At 44.5% G+C, this 21,658-nt stretch overlaps 1 protein-coding gene across 1 annotated transcript in view; it reads right to left on the bottom strand.

The window, feature by feature from the left end:
• EFCAB6 (EF-hand calcium binding domain 6) overlaps window positions 1-586 on the bottom strand; it is a 230,450-nt gene extending 229,864 nt beyond the window's left edge. Inside the window, 1 exon segment of the mRNA XM_065887305.1 lies at window positions 513-586. Coding sequence (XP_065743377.1) covers window positions 513-586 — 74 coding nt within the window.
• Window positions 587-21,658: the final 21,072 nt, after the last annotated feature.

Below are 21,658 nucleotides of genomic sequence, written 5' to 3'. Positions count from 1 at the left end.
AGGACGTGCGCTCACTCCCTCTTGCGAGAGCACCAGAATCACAAATAACTGCTGAACAATCATCGACGGGAAGACACTGACTCACCAAAAAAGATCCCCCACATCCAAAGACAGAGGAGAAGCCACAGTGAGACGGTAGGAGGGGCGCAACCACAATAAAATCAAATCCCATAACTGCTGGGTGGGTGACTCACAAACTGTAGAACAATTATACCACAGAAGTCCACCCAATGGAGTGAAGGTTCTGAGCCCCACGTCAGGCTTCCCAACCTGGGGGTCTGGCAATGGAAGGAGGAATTCCTAGAAAATCAGACTTTGAAGGCTAGTGGGATTTGACTGCAGAACTTCGACAGGACTGGGGGAAACAGAGACTCCACTCTTGGAGGCACACACAAAGTAGTGTGTGCGTTGGGACCCAGGGGAAGGAGCAGTGACCCCATAGGAGACTGAATCAGACCTACCTGCTAGTGTTGGAGGGTCTCCTGCAGAGGCAGGGGGTGGCTGTGGCTCACCGTGAGGACAAGGACACTGGCAGCAGAAGCTCTGGGAAGTACGCCTGGGCGAGAGCCCTCCCAGAGTCTGCCATTGGCCCCATCAAAGAGCCCAGGTAGGCTCCAGTGTTGGGTCACCTCAGGCCAAACAACCAGCAGGGAGGGAACCCAGCCCCACTCATCAGCAGACAAGCAGATTAAAGTTTTACTGAGCTCTGCCCACCAGAGCAACACCCAGCTCTACCCACCACCAGTCCCTCCCATCAGGAAGCTTGCACAAGCCTCTGAGATAGCCTCATCCACCAGAGGGCAGACAGCAGAAGCAAGAAGAACTACAACCCTGCAGCCTGTGGAACAAAAACCACATTCACAGAAAGACAGACAAGATGAAAAGGCAGAGGGCTATGTACCAGATGAAGGAACAAGATAAAACCCCAGAAAAACAACTAAATGAAGTGGAGATAGGCAACCTTCCAGAAAAAGAACTCAGAATAATGATAGTGAAGATGATCCAGGACCTCAGAAAAAGAATGGAGGCAAAGATTGAGAAGATGCAAGAAATGTTTACAAAAACCTAGAAGAATTAAAGAACAAACACCTAGAAGAATTAAAGAACAAACAAACAGAGATGAACAATACAATAACTGAAATGAAAAATACACTAGAAGGGATCAATAGCAGAATAACTGAGGCAGAAGAACAGATAAGTGACCTGAAGATAGAATGGTGGAATTCACTGCCGTGGAACAGAATAAAGAAAAAATAATGAAAAGAAATGAAGACAGCCTAAGAGACCTCTGGGCCAACATTAAACGCAACAACATTCACATTATAGGGGTCCCAGAAGGAGAAGAGAGAGAGAAAGGACTCGAGAAAATATTTGAAGAGATTATAGTCAAAAACTTCCCTACAATGGGAAAGGAAACAGCCACCCAAGTCCAGGAAGCGCAGAGAGTCCCAGGCAGGATAAAACCAAGGAGAAACACACCAAGACACATAGTAATCAAATTGACAAAAATTAAAGACGAAGAAAAACTATTGAAAGCAGCAAGGGAAAAATGACAAATAACATACAAGGGAACTCCCATAAGGTTAACAGCTGATTTCCCAGCAGAAACTCTACGAGTCAGAAGGGAGTGGCATGATATATTTAAAGTGATGAAAGGGAAGAACCTACAACCAAGATTACTCTACCCGGCAAGGATCTCATTCAGATTCGACAGAGAAATCAAAAGCTTTACAGACAAGCAAAAGCTAAGAGAATTCAGCACCACCAAATCAGCTCTACAACAAATGCTAAAGGAACTTCTCTAAGTGGGAAACACAAGAGAAGAAAAGGACCTACAAAAACAAACCCATAACAATTAAGAAAATGGTCATAGGGACATACATATCGATAAGTACCTTAAACATGAATAGATTAAATGCTCCAACCAAAAGACACAGGCTCACTGAATGGATACAAAAACAAGACCCATATATATGCTGTCTACAAGAGACCCACTTCAGACCTAGGGACACATACAGAATGAAAGTGAGGGGATGGAAAAAGATATTCCATGCAAATGGAAATCAAAAGAAAGCTGGAGTAGCAATACTCATATCAGATAAAATAGACTTTAAAATAAAGAATGTTACAAGAGAAAAGGAAGGACACTACATAATGATCAAGGGATCGATCCAAGAAGAAGATAAAACAATTATAAATATATATGCACCCGACATAGTAGCACCTCAATACATAAGGCAACTGCTAAAGGCTATAAAAGAGGAAATCGACAGTAACCCAATCATAGTGGGGGACTTTAACACCTCACTTACACCAATGGACAGATCATCCAAACAGAAAGTTAATAAGGAAACACAAGCTTTAAATGACACAACAGACGAGATAGATTTAATTGATATTTATAGGACATTCCATCCAAAAACAGCAGATTACACTTTCTTCTCAAGTGCACATGGAACATTCTCCAGGATAGATCACATCTTGGGTCACAAATCAAGCCTTAGTAAATTTAAGAAAACTGAAATCATATCAAGCATCTTTTCTGACCACAACACTATGAGATTAGAAATCAATTACAGGGAAAAAAACATAAAAAACACAAACACATGGAGGTTAAACAATATATTACTAAATAACCAAGAAATCACTGAAAAAATCAAAGAGGAAATCAAAAAATACCTAGAGACAAATGACAACGAAAACACAATGATCCAAAACCTATGGGATGCAGCAAAAGCAGTTCTAAGAGGGAAGTTTATAGCTACACAAGCCTACCTCAAGAAACAAGAAAAATCTCAAATAAACAATCTAACCTTACACCTACAAGAACTAGAGAAAGAAGAACAAACAAAACCCAAAGTTAGCAGAAGGAAAGAAATCATAAATATCAGAGCAGAAATAAATGAAATAGAAATAAAGAAAACAAAAGCAAAGATCAATAAAACTAAAAGCTGGTTCTTTGAGAAGGTAAACAAAATTGATAAACCATTAGCCAGACTCATCAAGAAAAACAAGGAGAGGACTCAAATCAATAAAATTAGAAATGAAAAAAGGAGAAGTTATGACACTGCAGAAATACAAAGCATCCTAAGAGACTATTACAAGCAACTCTATGCCAATAAAATGGACCACCTGGAAGAAATGGACAAATTCTTAGAAAGGTATAACCTCCCAAGACTGAACCAGGAAGAAAGAGAAAATATGAACAGACCAACCACAGTAACGAAATTGAAACTGTGATTAAAAATCTTCCAACAGGGCTTCCCTGGTGGCGCAGTGGTTGAGAGTCCGCCTGCTGATGCAGGGGACACGGGTTTGTGCCCCGGTCTGGGAGGATCCCACATGCTGCGGAGTGGCTAGGCCCGTGAGCCATGGCCGCTGAGCCTGCGAGTCCAGAGCCTGTGCTCTGCAACGGGAGAGGCCACAGCAGTGAGAGGCCCGTGTACCGCAAAAAAAAAAATCTTCCAACAAACAAAAGTCCAGGACCAGATGGCTTCACAGGTGAAGTCTGTCAAATATTTAGAGAAGAGCTAACACCCATCCTTCTCAAACTCTTCCAAAAAACTGCAGAGAAAGGAACACTCCCAAACTCATTCTATGAAGCCACCATCACCCCGATACCAAAACCAAAGATACTACAAAAAAAGAAAATTACAGACCAATATCACTCATGAATATAGATGAAAAAATCCTCAACAAAATATTAGCAAACAGAATCCAACAACACATTAAAAGGGTCATACACCATGATCAAGTGGGATTTATCCCAGGGATGCAAGGATTCTTCAATATACACAAATCAATGTGATACCCCATATTCACAAATTGAAGAAGAAAAACCATATGATCATCTCAATAGATGCAGAAAAAGCTTTTGACAAAATTCAACACCCACTTATGATAAAAACTCTCCAGAAAGTGGGCATAGAGGGAGCCTACCTCAACATAATAAAGGCCATATACGACAAACCCACAGCAAACATCATTCTCAATGGTGAAAAACTGAAAGCATTTCCTCTAAGATCAGGAACAAGACAAGGATGTCCACTCTCACCACTATTATTCAACATAGTTTTGGAAGTCCTAGCCATATTTATCAGAGAAGAAAAAGAAATAAAAGGAATTCAAATTGGAAAAGAAAAAGTAAAACTGTCACTGTTCACAGATGACATGATACTATACAAAGAGAATCCTAAAGATGCCACCAGAAAACTAGTAGAGCTAATCAATGAATTTGGTAAAGTTGCAGGATCGAAAATCAATGCACAGAAATCTCTTGCATTCCTATACAGTAATGATGAAAAATCTGAAAGAGAAATTAAGGAAACACTCCCATTTATCACTGCAACAAAGAGAATAAAATACCTAGGAATAAACCTAACTAGGGAGACAAAAGACCTGTATGCAGAAAACTATAAGACACTGATGAAAAAAATTAAAGATGATACAAACAGATGGAGAGATATATACCATGTTCTTGGATTGGAAGAATCAATATTGTGAAAATGACTATACTACCGAAAGCAATCTACAGATTCAATGCAATCCCTATCAAATTACCAATGGCATCTTTTACAGAACTAGAACAAAAAATCTTAAAATTTGTATGGAGACACAAAAGACCCCGAATAGCCAAAGCGGTCTTGAGGGAAAAAAACGGAGCTGGAGGAATCAGACTCCCTGACTTCAGACTATACTACAAAGCTACAGTAATCAAGACAATATGGTACTGGCACAAAAACAGAAACACAGATCAATGGAACAGGATAGAAAGCCCAGAGATAAACCCACGCACCTATGGTCAACTAATCTATGACAAAGACGTCAAGTATATACAATGGAGAAAAGACAGTCTCTTCAATAAGTGGTGCTCGGAAAACTGGACAGCTACATGTAAAAGAATGAAATTAGAACACTCCCTAACACCATATACAAAAATAAACTCAAAATGGATTAGAGACCTAAATGTAAGACTGGACACTATAAAACTCTTAGAGGAAAACATAGGAAGAACACTCTTTGACATAAATCACAGCAAGATCTTTTTTGATCCACCTCCTAGAGTAATGGAAATAAAAACAAAAATAAACAAATGGGACCTAATGAAACTTAAAAGTTTTTGCACAGCAAAGGAAACTACAAACAAGATGAAAAGACAACCCTCAGAATGGAAGAAAATATTTGCAAATGAATCAACAGAAAAAGGATTAATCTCCAAAATATAAAACCAAACAACCCAATCCAAAAATGGGCAGAAGATCTAAATAGACATTTCTCCAAAGAAGACATACAGATGTCCAAGAGGCACATGAAAAGCTGCTCAACATCACTAATTATCAGAGAAATGCAAATCAAAACTACAATGAGGTATCACCTCACACCAGTTAGAATGGGCATCATCAGAAAATCTACAAACAACAAATGCTGGAGAGGGTGTGGAGGAAAGGGAACCCTCTTGCACTGTTGGTGGGAATGTAAATGGATACAGCCACTATGGAGAACAGTATGGAGGTTCCTTAAAAAACTAAAAATAGGGGCTTCCCTGGTGGCGCAGTGGTTGAGAGTCCGCCTGCCGATGCAGGGGACATGGGTTCGTGCCCTGGTCCGGGAAGATCCCACATGCCGCGGAGCGGCTGGGCCCGTGAGCCATGGCCACTGAGCCTGCGCGTCCGGAGCCTGTGCTCCATAGCGGGAGAGGCCACAACGGTGGGGGGCCCGCATGCTGCAAAAAAAAAAAAAAACTAAAAATAGAATTACCATATGACCCAGCAATCCCACTACTGGGCATATACCCAGAGAAAACCATAATTCAAAAAGGCACCCCAATATTCACTGCAGCACTGTTTATAGTAGCAGGTCATGGAAGCAACCTAAATGCCCATCGACAGACAAATGGATGAAGAAGATGTGGTACATATACACAACGGAATATCAGCCATAAAAAGGAACGAAACTGGGTCATTTGTAGTGACGTGGATGGATCTAGAGTCTGTCATACGGAGTGAAGTAAGTCAGAAAGAGAAAAACAAATATCATATGTTAACGTATATATGTGGAGCCTAGAAAAATGGTACAGACGAACCGGTTTGCAGGGCAGAAATAGAGACACAGATGTAGAGAACAGACGTATGGACACCAAGGGGGAAAAGTCGCCAGGGGGGCGGGGGTGGTGTGATGAACTGGGAGATTGGGATTGACATGTATACACTGATGTGTATAAAATGTATGACTAATAAGAACCTGCTGTATAAAAAAATTAAAAACTTAAAAAAAAAAAGAACCTTCTGTATAGGGCTTCCCTGGTTGCACAATGGTTAAGAATCCACCTGCCAATGCAGGGGACATGGGTTTGAACCCTGGTCCAGGAGGATCCCACATGCCGCAGAGCAACTAATCCCGTGTGCCACAACTACTGACCCTGCGCTCTAGAGCCCACGAGCCACAACTACTGAAGCCCACGTGCCTAGAGCCCATGTTCCGCAACAAGAGAAGCCTGCACACCACAAGGAAGACATAAATAAATAAATATACTTCTTTTCTAAAAAATAAAACCTGCTGTATAAAAAAATTAATAAAATAAAATTTAAAAAGAACTGAAGGGCTTCCCTGGCGGCACAGTGGTTAAGAATCTGCCTGCCAATGTAGGGGACGCGGGTTCGAGCCCTGGTCTGGGAGGATCCCACATGCCGCGGAGCAACCGCGCTCGTGAGGCACAACTACTGAGCCTGCGCGTCTAGAGCCTGTGCTCCGCAACAAGTGAAGCCACTACAATGAGAAGCCCGCGCACCGCGATGAAGAGTGGCCCCCGCTCGCCGCAACTAGAGAAAGCCTGCGCACAGAAACGAAAACCCAACGCAGCCAAAAATAAATAAATAAATTTATTAAAAAAAAAAAAAAAAAAAAAAAAAAAAAAGAACTGAAACTATAAAATTCTTAGGAGAAAACAGAGGTGTAAATCTTTGTGATTTGAGATTATGTGATAGTATCTTAGATATGACATCACAAATACAAGCAACCGAAGAAGGAATGTTAATTGGACTTCATCAAAATTAAAATTTTTGTGCTTCAAAGGACACTATCAAGAAGGTGAAAAGACAACCCACAGAATGGAATCAATTATTTGTCAATCATATATCTGATAAGAATCTAATATGTAGAACATATCAAGAACTCTTTCAACTCAATAATAGAAAGCCAAATAACCCAATTTAACAATGGGCAAAGGATCTGAACAGACACTCCTCCCAAGAAGATATACAAATGGCCAGCAAGTGTATGAAAAAACGCTCAGCATCATAAGTCACTAGGAAAATGTAAATCAGAACACAATAAGCTATCACTTTGCAGCCACTAGGATGGCTATAACCAAAGTAACAAACAATAACAAGTATTGGCGAGGATGTAATGCTATTGGAACCCTCATACATTGCTGGTAGGAATGTAAAATGGTTCAGCTGCTTTGGAAATAGGTTGTCAGTATCTCAAAAAGTTAAACATAGAGTTAGCATATGACCCAGCAGTTTTACTCCCAGCTATATAGTCAAGGGAACTGAAAACCTACGTCCGCACAAAAACTTGTACATAAATGTTCATGGCAGCATACCCACAAGAGCCAAAAAGTGGAAACAACCCAAAGGTCCATCAACTGGTAAATGGATCAGTCTATTCATTCAGTGGACTATATGTAATTCACCCATAAAAAGGAATGAAACTCTGATTCGTGCTACAACAAAAATGAATCTTGAAAATATTAGGCTAAGGCAGACCCAAAAGACCATATACTATATGATTCAATTGATATAAAACATGCAGAATTAGTAAATCTATAGAAACGGAAAGTAGGTTAGTGGTTACCAGGGGCTAAAGGAAGGGGGAAATGCGACTGCTAACGGGTATGAGGTTTCTTTGGGGGTGACAAAAGTCAGGTAGTGGTGACGGTCACACAACTTTGTGAATACACTAAAAGCCAGGAAATTGTATACTTTAAAAGGATTCATTTTATGGTATGTGAATTACATCAGAATTAGAAAGAAAAAGGAGGAGGAGGGGAAGAGGGAGCAGTGCTTGGTGGGCAAAGAGAGAAGCTGCTCCCCTGGACGCCTCTGGCATGGGGGGTGCCTTCTCAATAATTTTTAAGGTAATATGTTTACTTGATGGTTATTGAGAATGCGATTAAAAGACCTTAGAGGAAGCAAGGCCAAAGCCGGACACAAAACCAGATGCATCCCAGAGACAGTCCCGGGGGATGTCCTGTTTATCTTGGGCGCTGTGGGTCTCACCCAGGCTCACGCCCCCACTGTTAGAGCGAACCTGGCCGCGCTCCCCATGCCCACCAGCAGAAGGCCCTGGCGCTCAGTGGTCACCACGCTATTACATGCAATTATGAATTTATAACTCATGGATTCTGCCAGTCTGTGGCTTATTGGCATTTCAAAAATCAGGGCAAACTTTCTGCTCATTCCTTTCTGGCCGCTCTCAGCATCAGAGCAAGAAACAAAACTCTCCCTTGCCTCAAATGAATCAGGAAGCCTAAGTTCCAGCTCTACAGGGAAGTTTCATAGCCATCAATTGTCTGAGGATCCTAACTTGGCTATCCTTCTCAGCAAAAAAAAAAAAAAAAAAATTCCCTACTGGGCTTCACATTTAAACGCAAGTGCGTAATGAATAGTATTCGAAAACAGGTGGATGTGCGTGACACTATACAAGTACAGAAAATCAGGCTAGGCAACACCTCTAAAGCACTTGATCTGAAGAATCTCAAGTTTACAGGGTTGAAGAAATGAATCCGAACTTTTTCATGTGTAGGAAATCCACATTGGCCAGTGCTCTGCTTCCCTCTCTTCGGGCAGCCCTGACTACCTGGTACGGTATCAGTCTGGACCTGTCTTATCTGCCACCATCCGTTGGCAGGTCCCTGTGGGCAGGGACCATGTCAGGGCTGATGCCATGTGAGGCTGAGAGCTTCATCCAGAGTGCCAGATACATCCTTCTTCAACTAGGTACATTCAACTGAACTGAAACCTAGAATCACAACATAGGTAAATTCCCAGAAGAACGTGGCTTGGTACATGTTCATACAGTCAAAACATGTTTATTAATCTCCTTCTAGAAGCTTGGGGGTCAATGAACAAAATTGGCACAATCATGGACCTCACGGACCTTATATTCTAGTAATGGAAGACATACAGTAAATGAAGTAAGTAAATTATACACATGCGTAAGGGCTATGGAGGTAAATGGAGCGGAGGAGGAAAACAGGTGACATTGAGCAGAGATCTGAAGGGAACCAGAAGGGGAACAATGCCACGAGGAGGACAAAGAGGCAGCAGGAGGCTAGATGGAGGCAAACCACATGGGTCCCCGTAAGTCTTAGGCTGTGAGTGATGTGTGAAGCAGCTGGAGGGTTTTGTACAGAGAAGAGGGTTACACAAAGGGTTATGACCTGGACTTTGCATTTAAAGGAGCCCTCTGGCTGTATGTCAAGAATAGATCTGCATTTGTGGAGGGAGGGAGACGCAAGAGGGAAGAGATATGGGGATATATGTATATGTATAGCTGATCCACTTTGTTATAAAGCAGAAACTAACACACCATTGTAAAGCAATTATACTCCAATAAAGATGTTAAAATACAAAGATCTACAGAGGCAAGAGAGGAAGCAGGGAGTCCAGTTACAAGTCTGCTGCAATCATCCACGCAAGAGAAGCTGTGGCTTGGACCAGGGTGCTTTTGGAGAAAGTGTTGAAAAATGATCAGATTCCAGACACATTCTGAAGGAACAGCCAATGTATTTCCTTACAGACGTGACCTGGCAGGCAAGAAAAAGGCGGGATCGAATGGCTATTAACTGAGATGGGAGAGACCGTAGGTAGGTCAGGTGTGGAGGAGAAGATCAAGAATTCCTTCTGGACATATTATAGTTGAGATGCTTATTCAATAGCCCAATAGCCCTACTGAATAGGCAGTTGGATGTATGAGGGATGAAGACAGAAGTTTGGGGATTGTCAGCAAACAATGTACATAAAGGCATGATATCAGATCAGCCCACCAGAAAAGTAGGTGTAAAAAAGGAAGAGCAGTCAGGGCCGAGCCTTGGGGTATGCCGACATTCAGAGCTCAGGGAGATGAGGAAGAACTGGCACAGGCGACTGAGGGAGAGTGACCAGTGAGAGAGGAGAAACAACAGGGGACTCGAGTGCCCAGGAAACCAAGTGAAGAAAGTGTGTCAAGGAGGAGGAGGTGATGTTGTGTGTCAAAGGTGACAGGGATAATCACGTAAGATGAGGACCAAGAACTGCCCTTTGGATTAAGCCAGCTGGGAACCACCCATGACCCTAATAGTAGCCATACAGGTGGAACTGGGTGGTTGGGAGGAAGCCTGTCTAAGTGAGTTCAGATAAACTCAGAGAGGAGTCAGTGACAGCAGATAGAGATGCCTGTTTCAAGGAACTCTGCTGTAAAGCAGAAGGGTGGGAACCGGAGGAGGGATGGGGTCAGGAGAAAACCGTCCTTAACACAGGAGAATCAGTAGCACGTCTGGATACTCGTGATCGCGACCCAGCCTCAGGGCCAAGAGGGATGAAGCGGGAGAGAAGGGAGAGAATGGCTGGTTCCCATAGGCTTGCCTGCGGAGACAGGGTCTCCTCTCGTGGCCAAGCCTCTTCTAGGCGCACGGACCGCTCACGCCTCGTGACAAGAAGAGAGAGTGTGTGAACGAATGAGTAGAGGAGGGCGTGTGGCAGTTCCCTTCTGCTGGTGTCTCTTTTCTCTGTGAAAGCTGGGTCATCAGCAGCGAGTGAGGACGGGGAAAGGATATGGAATGAAACCGTCGTCTGGAAGGGAAGGCAAGCAGGAGAAGCAGCAGCAGTGCCGGGAGTGCTGAGCCCCCCGAGGCCCGTGGACAGGAACTCATGGGCCAGTACTCGTGGCGGTGCTGCGTTTCTCCAGCCACAGTCAGCTGCACGGCAAGGCCACTGAGCTGGGTTTACCTGGGGTCAGAGTTTTCAAGAGCTCATGTGATACGGCAAGGTGAGGGCACGTGCAAGGGACGCGATGACATGGCACAGAGGGCTCAGAAGGAGCACCAAGGATGGCGGGGGTGATCGTGTACACGAGGTAACTGGACCAGACTGAAGAAGAGACAAGGGACTCAAGCTCAGGAAGAATTTTAAGAAGGGAAAAAAATGATTCAAATCCAATTAGCATTTAAGAGGGACTTACTTTGAACCAGGAAATGTGCTTAAGATTGATGAAAAACTCATTTAACCCTTCCCAGGCCCAATCACTTACTGCTCTTCCCGTTTCATAGGTGAGGAAACGGGTGCTCAGAGCAGGCAAGCAATTTGCCCAGGAGCACAGTGCTAAACCCCGAGCTGGGTCCAGAGTCAGGCTCTTCCCAGGTATCAAGTTTGCATGGCTGGCAACAGCCAAGGCTTTCCTGCTACTTTTTGCAAAATTCACAAGTTCCTTGAAGGCAGTGGCGAGTCTCTGGCACCCCCATTGCTGCCTGCACGGCTAAGGTTCTGGTCTCCTGCCTGACCTGCTCTCCAAGCACGGGGGTGGGGGGATCCGCTGTAACTGCGTTCCTCGTTGTGGTTATTGCTTTATTTTATCCATAAATTCCCTTCCTAATAACAATAAGGCATGCCAGGGCTTTGGCCTCATGCCTTATTACGCCACCTGAGGAGTGAGATAATCACCCAGCAATGTACTGCCTGTTGTGCATTTTATTACTTGAATACAAAGAGATTCGATTCAAGAAACACTTAGCTGAAGACAGCACACACACACACAAATAGTAATCATATGAAAAGTCATGCCTCCTAATGCTACTGAGCACACTGCAGGGAATAACCCTCTTCCAGCGGGAGAACGGGCTGGACGACCCGTTGCGTCTTCTCCAGTTCTAATTTCTACCAACGGCAGGATCATAAAAGCTAGTGAGACTTCAATTACAATACAAATACTCGGAAAAGCCAAATCTGGATCCCTCTGAAAACGGAGCCTATGTGGATGTTACACCTAAACGTTCTTGGTGTGAGCATTTTCCAACCAACTCTGCTCTCAACCACTCGCTCTTCAGCGAATGCTGCAGGCCACACACTGGCGAGAGTGGAGGAACAGAAAGAGAAGTATGGCCCACCCAGCCCCCAGGAGTTCAAGACCTAACTTGGGATGTAAAGAAAATGGCACGTTTTAAAAGAACAGGAACAAGGTATCCCCACAGGACGTCTAACTACCCTGACGTAGCTTACAGAAACTCAGTGACAAACTGTCTTCCTAGAGTTGATGAGAGTTGAAGTGTACCACCCCATCGCAGGGGTTACGCTAAAGACTTTGCCCAAGAGATGTCCTCATCAGTTCATCTCAAGAGGACAGGAGCTATTATTCCATTTTTAGATTCCTCAAGCAGACATAACATGGTTTTCTATTGTTACTAAAACCATTATTTTCTATATGCATTTATTTTCTATTTAAAAAAATTAGTTTTGGGAACTTCCCTGGTGGCACAGTGGTTAAGAATCCACCTGCCAATGCAAGGGACACGGGTTCGAGCCCTGGTCTGGGAAGATCCCACATGCCACGGAGCAACTAAGCCCGTGCACCACAACTACTGAGCCTGCGCTCTAGAGCCCGTGAGCCACAACTACTGAGCCCGACTGCCACAACTACTGAAGCCCGTGCGCCTACAGCCCATGCTCTGCAAGAAGAGAAGCCACCGCAATGAGAAGCCCGTGCACCGCAACAAAGAGTAGCCCCCGTTCTCCGCAACTAGAGAAAGCCCGCACACAGCAACGAAGATCAAACAAAGCCAAAAAATAAATAATTAATAAATAAAAAATTTTTTAAAAGGCTATTGAAGCAGACATGCAGCTTTGAAACAGTGGTTCTTAAAATGTGGTCCCTGAACCAGCAATATCAACATTACCTGGGACCTTTCTGGAAATGCAAATTCTCAGGCTCCAACCCAGACCAACCAACCTGAAACTCTGGGGTGGTGGCCCAGCCGTCTGTGTTTTAACAAGCTGGGACCACTGCTTTAGAAGGAGCTGAAGTTGGTTTCTAAGTACAAGTCTATAGTTTTTAAGGACGCTCATGTGTAAAGTTCCCGGCTTGATATCAAAATGAAGCTAAAAGACCAGCACACGTGGCATTTAGGTGATTCTAGTAGCGTCACCTCGCAATAACCTATTTTGCTGGCCACTGGTTCATCATCAACCTTGTGAGTTAGACACCATTATCCACATTTTTAGAGGTGGAGAAATGAAACACCACGGGGAAAAGCCAAATTTACTCAGAGGCCAAGACCCAAAGTCACCTGACTTTAATCCTAGGCTTTCCGCCCAACTCTGCTAGGGGTCTGCACCCACCCGCGTACACGTGAGCGGTCTGTGTGCGTGCTCACAGCAACACGCGGGTAAGAACAATGAGGCCTGCACATATTAACGGAGTAGGAAGAAAATCTGTCAATTCTCAAGAACGGATACCTCGCACTTGCAGAACAGTCTAACAACTCTGCAACCTACTCAAAATAACATGTAGAAAATTAAAAGCGAGTCATCTACATACGTATCTAATCAAATAGTAGGATTCCGGGGTTCACGACACCAGCGTGTGAAGCCCGGTCCGCCTCCCCCCGTCTCGGTCTCACACTCCCTTAAGATCTTAGAATCGGCTGGCAACCCCTCGTTTACTGACCTAAACATAGGAATTATAAGAATGCAAGTTGATTTACAAATACACTCCAAATGATAGGGTATCATGAAAAACAATTTAGCCAGTCATCTGAATTCAATTTAGTGGAAAAATCCCTGGTTATAAACCAACCTCTTCCCCAGCCGGTGGCCCCTGGCGTCTGAGCCTCGGCCTTCCTGCACCCAGGGTCTCCCCCGACGTCAGGGTCTCCTCAAACCCCCAGGCAGGCTCTCACCTTCCTCCCGAACTGCATTTTCACGAATACCCTCTCTTGCAGCATAAATTTCAAGTCTACCCACGTGCACTACAAGACTCACCCACGCCAGCTCAGAAACCAAACTCAGAACAAAACACGAGCCTCTCAAAGTTTCATGTGGTGATTATTTATCAGTATCATAAATAATGATACAGAATATGTCAAAACAGAAAGACATGTTTAGCACAATGTTAAGAGAAAAGGTACAGCGAGGTATGCGCTATAAACATGATATAAAAACATATTTTCCCAGGAGGCCAGGGTCTACAGGGCCTCATCTTGCAGACAAAAACAGCTATGCTGGGCTGGTGCGGACACTGAGCTTTACTTTAAATGTTCTCTAATAAACGTATCACAGCATGTTAGATATAACATGCCTGCCGGGGCCCACCCAGCAGCATGTGACCCGGCTCCTGCCTTCGCCACTCTCCCCACCTGCTTCCCACAGCCCTATGGGCCCCTCTGCCCAGATCCTCTCCTCCCCCAACTCCTCCCCCAGCTGACTCCTCTCAGCGCCTGATCCACATGGGCCATGGCCTCCTTAGAGACGGCACCCTGCTTGCCTTGCCTACGTCCTCCTGGTAGAGTCTCTCATCACAGCCTGTCCTTCCCCTGCCCTGCACTCACCTCAGTGAGTAATTACACCTTCATCTGGGAAACTATACACTAGATTATAGGCTCCATGAAATAAAAGTGTTTTTGCACTACTGTACCCCCTGCCCCAGAGTACCCAGTATCACTGGAGCCCCAAAAGCATTTATCAAATTAACGAAGGATTTTCACAGCCCCGTCTTTCAAACAGCACTCTCCTCCAAAAACGCGCGTGCGCACGCACACACACACACACACACACACACACACACACACACACCCTGCCACTCCTTGGTCTCGTTGAGGATCGTCACGCTCTTGCCCACCATCCAGGGTAGAAGCCTCGGCATCATCTGTAATTTCTCACTCTCATACCCTGTGCCGAGAACTAGTGACCAGGGTCAGAGGTTTTCTTAATTAACACCCATGACCCTTATGATTGTTTGATGTCTGTGTTCCCTGTCAGACCATCAGTGCCACGAGAGCAAGGAGCACATCTGATGACGGTGGTCCAAAAAATAATGCTTACTGAGTTTAACTGAATTGAGTGCTGTGGTTTGGGGATCATTTATGTCAGCATGAATTCCTTGATGCTCCAGAACACAGATCCTGAAGAAAAGGCTTATTCTGTTTTGTCTGTAACGCACCTTCTCTATCATGGACACAGAAGTCTAGTTTCAGAAAGTGCCTCAGAAATTCACTCTTACCTAATGAATATTTTCAGACTCACCACCACCCCTAATGTGATGACAGATACAGCAACAGGCAACAGAAAAACAAGCTGCGTCAGAGAAGCTGACCACACGTCAGCTGTCAAGCAGCTGTTCCCAGCTCAGACACGGTTTCACCGGCAGCCTTTTAAAATGTAATCCATGGAAACGACCGCATCCTCCCAGCTCCTGTGAGCAGACCAGGAGTGTTGAATGTGTCCTATTTATAGTGCAGCCGGGCCCCAGCAAGTCCTCGGATGCTGGCAAAGGGAAGATGAGACGGTTTCCCAGCTCGAGCTCCGTAACGGAAAGTCGTGGGGCTGCCGCCACCTACAGCCAGACACGTGGACCTGCACTGTCCAGAGAGCCCTGCGGGCCTGGCGGAAGCATCTTCCGAGTTCACCGTAGCCAGCTAACACCTGTGCTCACGGGCAGCACCAAACGAAGGACCATCGGCTTTGAAATTTATAAGCCGATGCTCGCTGATACGATATGTAAGTTCCTCGAAGACGCCTGTGGCACAAGAATCAGCACTGAGCACACGCCTGCCGCGTGAGTACCTGAAACAAACCGGACGGGAGTGACCGTGGTATCACCACCACTTTCTGAGCACCTTTGTCTCGAGGCCTGAGCCCAGCCAGCACCACACAGTGAACTCGCCGGGTTCCTCTGACCCGTCTGCTGACACAGGCGTTGGGGAAAGAGAAGCGCTTGCCTGGCCTTGGCTCTACTCCACGTGGTGCTGGTGATGGTGGCACTACCTGTTTTGGAGCTGTTTGGTTTCATTGCCTTCAAGATAAACTATTTCTGAATTTGTGAATTCTGAAAAGTAAGAGAGCAGTGGGGTTAGATGGATTTTCTTATTTAGCTTATCAAGCCATAGGAACAGAGCCCTTGGGTCTGCAAAATAATCCGATCTTGTGAGTTACTGGAAAATTGTGTCCAAAACCCTGGGCGGGTCCTTCATGTGAATTTCACACTAAATCTTAGGTTTCTCAGGTAGAAGTATTTTATGTCAACACAATGAGCACCACTTCTCTTCCCATAACTCAAACACACACACACCACACACACGCAAACCACACCGCACACACACACACACACCACACACACCGCACACACACACACACACCACACACACCGCACACACACACACCGCATACACACACACCACACACACACTCCGCACACACACCACATACACACCACAAACACACGCATACACACATACATACATACACGCATACATACACACACACATCACACACACACACCACACCACAGCCACACACACACCACAATCTCACACACACACCACTGTGGTTCCCTCCATTTTCCTCACATCAGCCAGAACAATCATTTTAAAATACTGATCTCCTCGCGTTACTTCCTTGCTTTAAAAACTCCAATTGCTTCCTATTGCCCTTAGAAAACTAGGACCAGAGTCCTTAACCGTGTCACAGGCCTGCTTCTTTCTCCACGACTCTGGGCGCCGGCACTCCTTCTAAGCGGTCAGCAAGTGCTGTCAATGTTACTTGCACAACACGTCTTACCTCGACCCCCCGCCCTCTCCATCCCTCACGTCACTGCCCACACTCGTCCTCACCCATCTGGATTCCAGAAAGAGCCCCTTAGATGCACCCAGGTCTCCAACTCCTTTCTGCTCCATCCTCCTCTGTTGCCAGGATTTATCTTTCTAAAGCACAGATACAGTTACATTACTCCCTGGCTTAAAAAACGTGCAAGGCAAAACTACACACGTGTTAAAATTTCACAGGACTATGCACCAAGAAATAAAATGAGTGCCTGTCAAAACTGGTGAAATCTTAATAAAGTCTCTCTTTGTTACTAGCACTGTAGCAAAGACAGTGTCCTGGTTTGCTAAGTGTGCTACGGTTATTCTGTAAGATGCTACCACTGGGGGAAGCTGGGGGCACACGGGAACTCCCTGTACTGATTCTGCAACTTTTTTGTGAATCTACATTGCTTTTAATTAAAAAAAAAAAAAACCAACCAAAAACACGTACTTGCACTACTTCTCCAGGGTATCCAGACTGAAATCAAACTTCTAACTGTGGGATGGAAGATCATTCTCATCATTAATAACCTGGCCCCAGGAGCCTCTTCCGGACACCACAGCTCCACGCCTGCTGCATTTTCACACAGAATCTGAATGAATACACCATGTAGTCCCTCACCTCTGAGTATGGGTTCATGCTTTTTCCTCCTCTGTCACCACACTCCAATTCATCTTTCAAGACTAAGGGTACAGCCCCTCCTTCATGAGGCCTTCCTATCCTCCTTAAAACTAATCATGCCTTATATCTGGAAAAGGCGAAAACTCTAATTCAAAGAAATACATGCACCCCGATGTTAACTGCAGCACTATTTACAACAGCCTAAATGCCCATCGACAGATGAATGGATAAAGAAGATGTGGTACATACATTTATACAGTGGAATACTACTCAGCCATAAAAAAGAATGAAATTATGCCATTTGCAGCAACATGGATGGACCTAGAGATTATCATACTAGTGAAGTAAGTCAGACAGAGGAGGACAAATAGCATATGATATCACTTTTATGTGGAATCTTTAAAAAATGACACAAATATACTTATTTACAAAACAGAAATAGACTCAAAACAGACATAAAAAACAAACTTATGGTTACCAAAGGGGAAATGGGGGAGGGATAAATTAGGAGTTTGGGATTAGCAAATACAAACTACTATATATAAAATAAACAAGAAGTTCCTACTGTATAGCACAGGGAACTATATTCAATATCTTGTAATAACCTGTAACAGAAAAGAATCTGGGGACTTCCCTGGTGGCACAGTGGTTAAGAATCCACCTGCTGGGCCTTCCCTGGTGGCGCAGTGGTTGAGAGTCCGCCTGCTGATGCAGGGGACACGGGTTCGTGCCCTGGTCCGGGAGGATCCCACATGCCACGGAGCGGCTGGACCCGTGAGCCACTGAGTCTCTGTGTCCAGAGCCTGTGATCCGCGACGGGAGAGGCCACAGCAGTGAGAGGCCCGTGTACCACAAAAAAAAAAAAAAAAGAATCCACCTGCCAACACAGGAGACGTGGGCTCGAGCCCTGGTCTGGGAAGATCCCACATGCTGAGGAGCAACCAAGCCTGTGCGCCACAACTACTGAGCCCACGTGCCACAACTACAGAAGTCTGCACACCTAGAGCTCGTGCTCCGCAACAAGAGAAGCCACTGCAATGAGAAGTCTGCGCACTGCAACGAAGAGTAGCCCCCCGCTCGCCGCAACTAGAGAAAGCCCGCACGCAGCAACGAAGACCCAACGTGGCCAAAAATAAATAAATAAATAAATTTGTTTTTAAAAAAAGAATCTGAAAAAGAATATATATGTGTAACTGAGTCACTCTGCTGTACACCTGAAACTAACACAACACTGTAAATCAACTACACTTCAACTAAAAATAATAAAATTCAATAAATAAAAATTAAAAAAAACTAATCATGCCTTTACAGACAACTTGGTCTTATAGTTTTGCTTTGCCAAATTGTTTTATTTAATAAAGAAAAGGACAGGGACTTCCCTGGTGGTCCAGTGGTTGAGACTCCGCGCTCCCAGTGCAGGGGGGCCAGGTTCGATCCCTGATCAGGGAACTGGATTCCGCATGCCACAACTAAAGGAGCCCGCATGCTGCAACTAAAGATCCTGCATGCCGCAACTAAGACCCAGCACAGCCAAATAAATAAATAAATTTTTTTTTTAAAAAAAAAAAGAAAAGGACAAAAAGGTCAAAGGCATCCATATTTCCATTACCTTGCTAGGGGCCGGGGCACGTCAAGAATAAAGTATTAATACCTCCCAGTCCATCCCTCTAGTCCCACATCTATCTTCACTTTGATTCTCTGCTTCCAGACTTTTCTCTTGGCTGTTTATCTGTGCGCCCTGCTAGTCAGTCAGTGAGCTCTTCCAGGGGAGAGAATCAGCTGCACTCATCTTCCTGTACTCAGCACCTGCCATGGGGCCTGGCACGCAGGAAGGACTCTGTTAATCTTTGTTCTCAATGGACCCCAGTTATCAACACCTAACAGTGCAAGGGTAAGGAGCGTGGGCTAATTTTACCCTTGATCTCGAAAGCCAAGCAATGTTCTGAGTAGGAGCGAGGCCCTGTGATGAGCCCTTTAGGTCACCCCTGGCTTTGCACCATCTTCAGTTTAGGTTTTCTACATAAAGAGAATTTTAAAATACGATTATATCAAAACTTGTATGGTAAGGTAGAAAATAGCACGGATAATAAAACCAATGCCCCCCAAACAAGCACCGAGTCACAGACCATCAGATGCACTTATTAACCACAGGCAAAAACATGATTAGAAGGCTATTCCACTGGTATATTTGTTTTACTTGCCAGATAAGTATTGATGTCCAGTTTCTAACAGATGCTATTTATATCAGAATCATAACAAAAGTGCCATCCATCTGCCTTGGCATCCAGAGAAAACATAATTCAACATGACAGTAAGAAATGTGCACAGCCAAACAGAAATGGCATCAGAAGCAAAAACTGTTGGAACTGGTATCATGAGGGGAAAATTACCACTTGACAAAACTGGAAAAAGTTGCAAGCAACACAAAAAATGTTGGCAGTTAAATCCAAATACTTGAGAAAAATCTTCTCCTTGTCTATTCTGATATCAAATGGATGTTTGTCAGATTCTGGGGCACATACACTTTAAAGCTCCCTTTTTAGACCTTCCGTACACTCACTCCCTCATTTACTGAGCATCTCTACTTTTGGACAGTGGAAAAAATAAAGGGTTTGGAGTCAAGAAGACACAGAGTCAAACTGGTCCCACTATCTACCAGGCAAACCTGCAAGTTAATTAACCTCCTCCTGACCCAGTTTCCTCAACTGCAAAATGGAGATAATATCTCTCTTTAAAGCACGTTATTCATAACCTGGAATCTAGGGACAAGGTACACATGTGTGCATTTTTAGATCTTCAAACTCTCAGAGGTTAAATGCCAAAGTGTGTGTGAGGTGATTTTTCTAGAGAGAGGATACATGGCTTCCACCAGGTTCTCAAGGGGCAAGTGACCCACGACGGTTCAGTGCCACACTCCGAAGGCTGTGACAGGACTCAGATAATGTATCTAAAGAGCCTGACACACAGCAGGCTGTGCTCACTCCCGGATGGTTGTCCTTAACTTTAGGTCCTGGGAAGGCACAGAAACATGAATCAGCCAGAGCCCAGGGTCAAAGGCAGGGAGACTGTTACGGTATAAGGTGTTGAGGGTCGTCTCCGGGTTTCATAGGACGAGGAAGAAAGGCAAACCAAAGTCTGTCCAGAAACACTCGAGCGGGAGAAAACAACAGGGTGGAGGCACCGGGCATATCAGGACAGTGACCTGACCATCACCGCAGTGTCCTCAATGCCTAGACAGGGCCTGGCATACAGCAAGTGCTCCATAAGTAACTGTTAAGTAAACAAATGACTGGGACCAACCCAGGGTCCAGGATAAGACCATTTACAAATTCCCAGGAGAAAAAACACAATTCAGAAGGTGTTCCCGAAAACTACTACTAGTCAAAAAATTTTCATTTCAAAACTCCTACGCAAATACAATCGTCCACATTCTCTCCCTTAACAGTGAGGACACACTGAGCCTACAGCCTGGTCACCCTGTAGTCAACCCGGCCACCCAGGGCTTGGTTATGAACCCCAGGAGAAATGTCCTTTAGATGGAGGCATTAGAAATGCTTTCTTTTTTTTCCCAAAGGAACTAAAACGCCTTATTTGCCTGGACAAAATGAATTCAATTGCTTTCTTTTTTTTTTTTCTTTTTAATTTTCTTCTCCTGGGTTCAAGAAGCTCACAGCCAATAAAATAAAAATGAAGCAGACTCACAAATATAGAGAACAAACCAGCAGTTACCAGTGGGGAGAGGGAAGGGGGGAGGGGCAATATAGAGGCGAGGGGACAAAAAGGGTTATTATGGGATTATATGAACTCATGTGTGTGAAACTTTTGAAAACTATAAAGCACTACAGAATTTAAAGAATCTTTCATTCAATGAAAAAAAAAAAAGAAGCTCACAGCTAAATTTGCAGCCCAACTGTGTTAACCATCACAGATGATCTGAGTACCCTCTTTCCTCCTGAAGTTACTTTCCTGTTTTACCATATTGTCTATATTTTTAGAAGTCACCTCGAAGCCCAGTGAGACTTCTGGAGTACACACATATCTGAGAGTGTAAGAGCACTGGTCAAGAACACAGGCTCTGGGAATTTCCTGGAGGTTAGTGGTTAGGACTCTGCACTTTCACTGCCGAGGGCCGGGGTTTAATCCCTGGTCAGGGAACTAAGATCCCGCAGGCCGCACGGAGGCCCCAAAAAACAAAAACAAAAATAAGA

Source organism: Phocoena phocoena, chromosome 11 (genome assembly GCF_963924675.1).
Source record: "Phocoena phocoena chromosome 11, mPhoPho1.1, whole genome shotgun sequence".
Taxonomy (NCBI): domain Eukaryota; kingdom Metazoa; phylum Chordata; class Mammalia; order Artiodactyla; family Phocoenidae; genus Phocoena; species Phocoena phocoena.
This window is presented reverse-complemented; position numbering and strand designations above follow the sequence as displayed.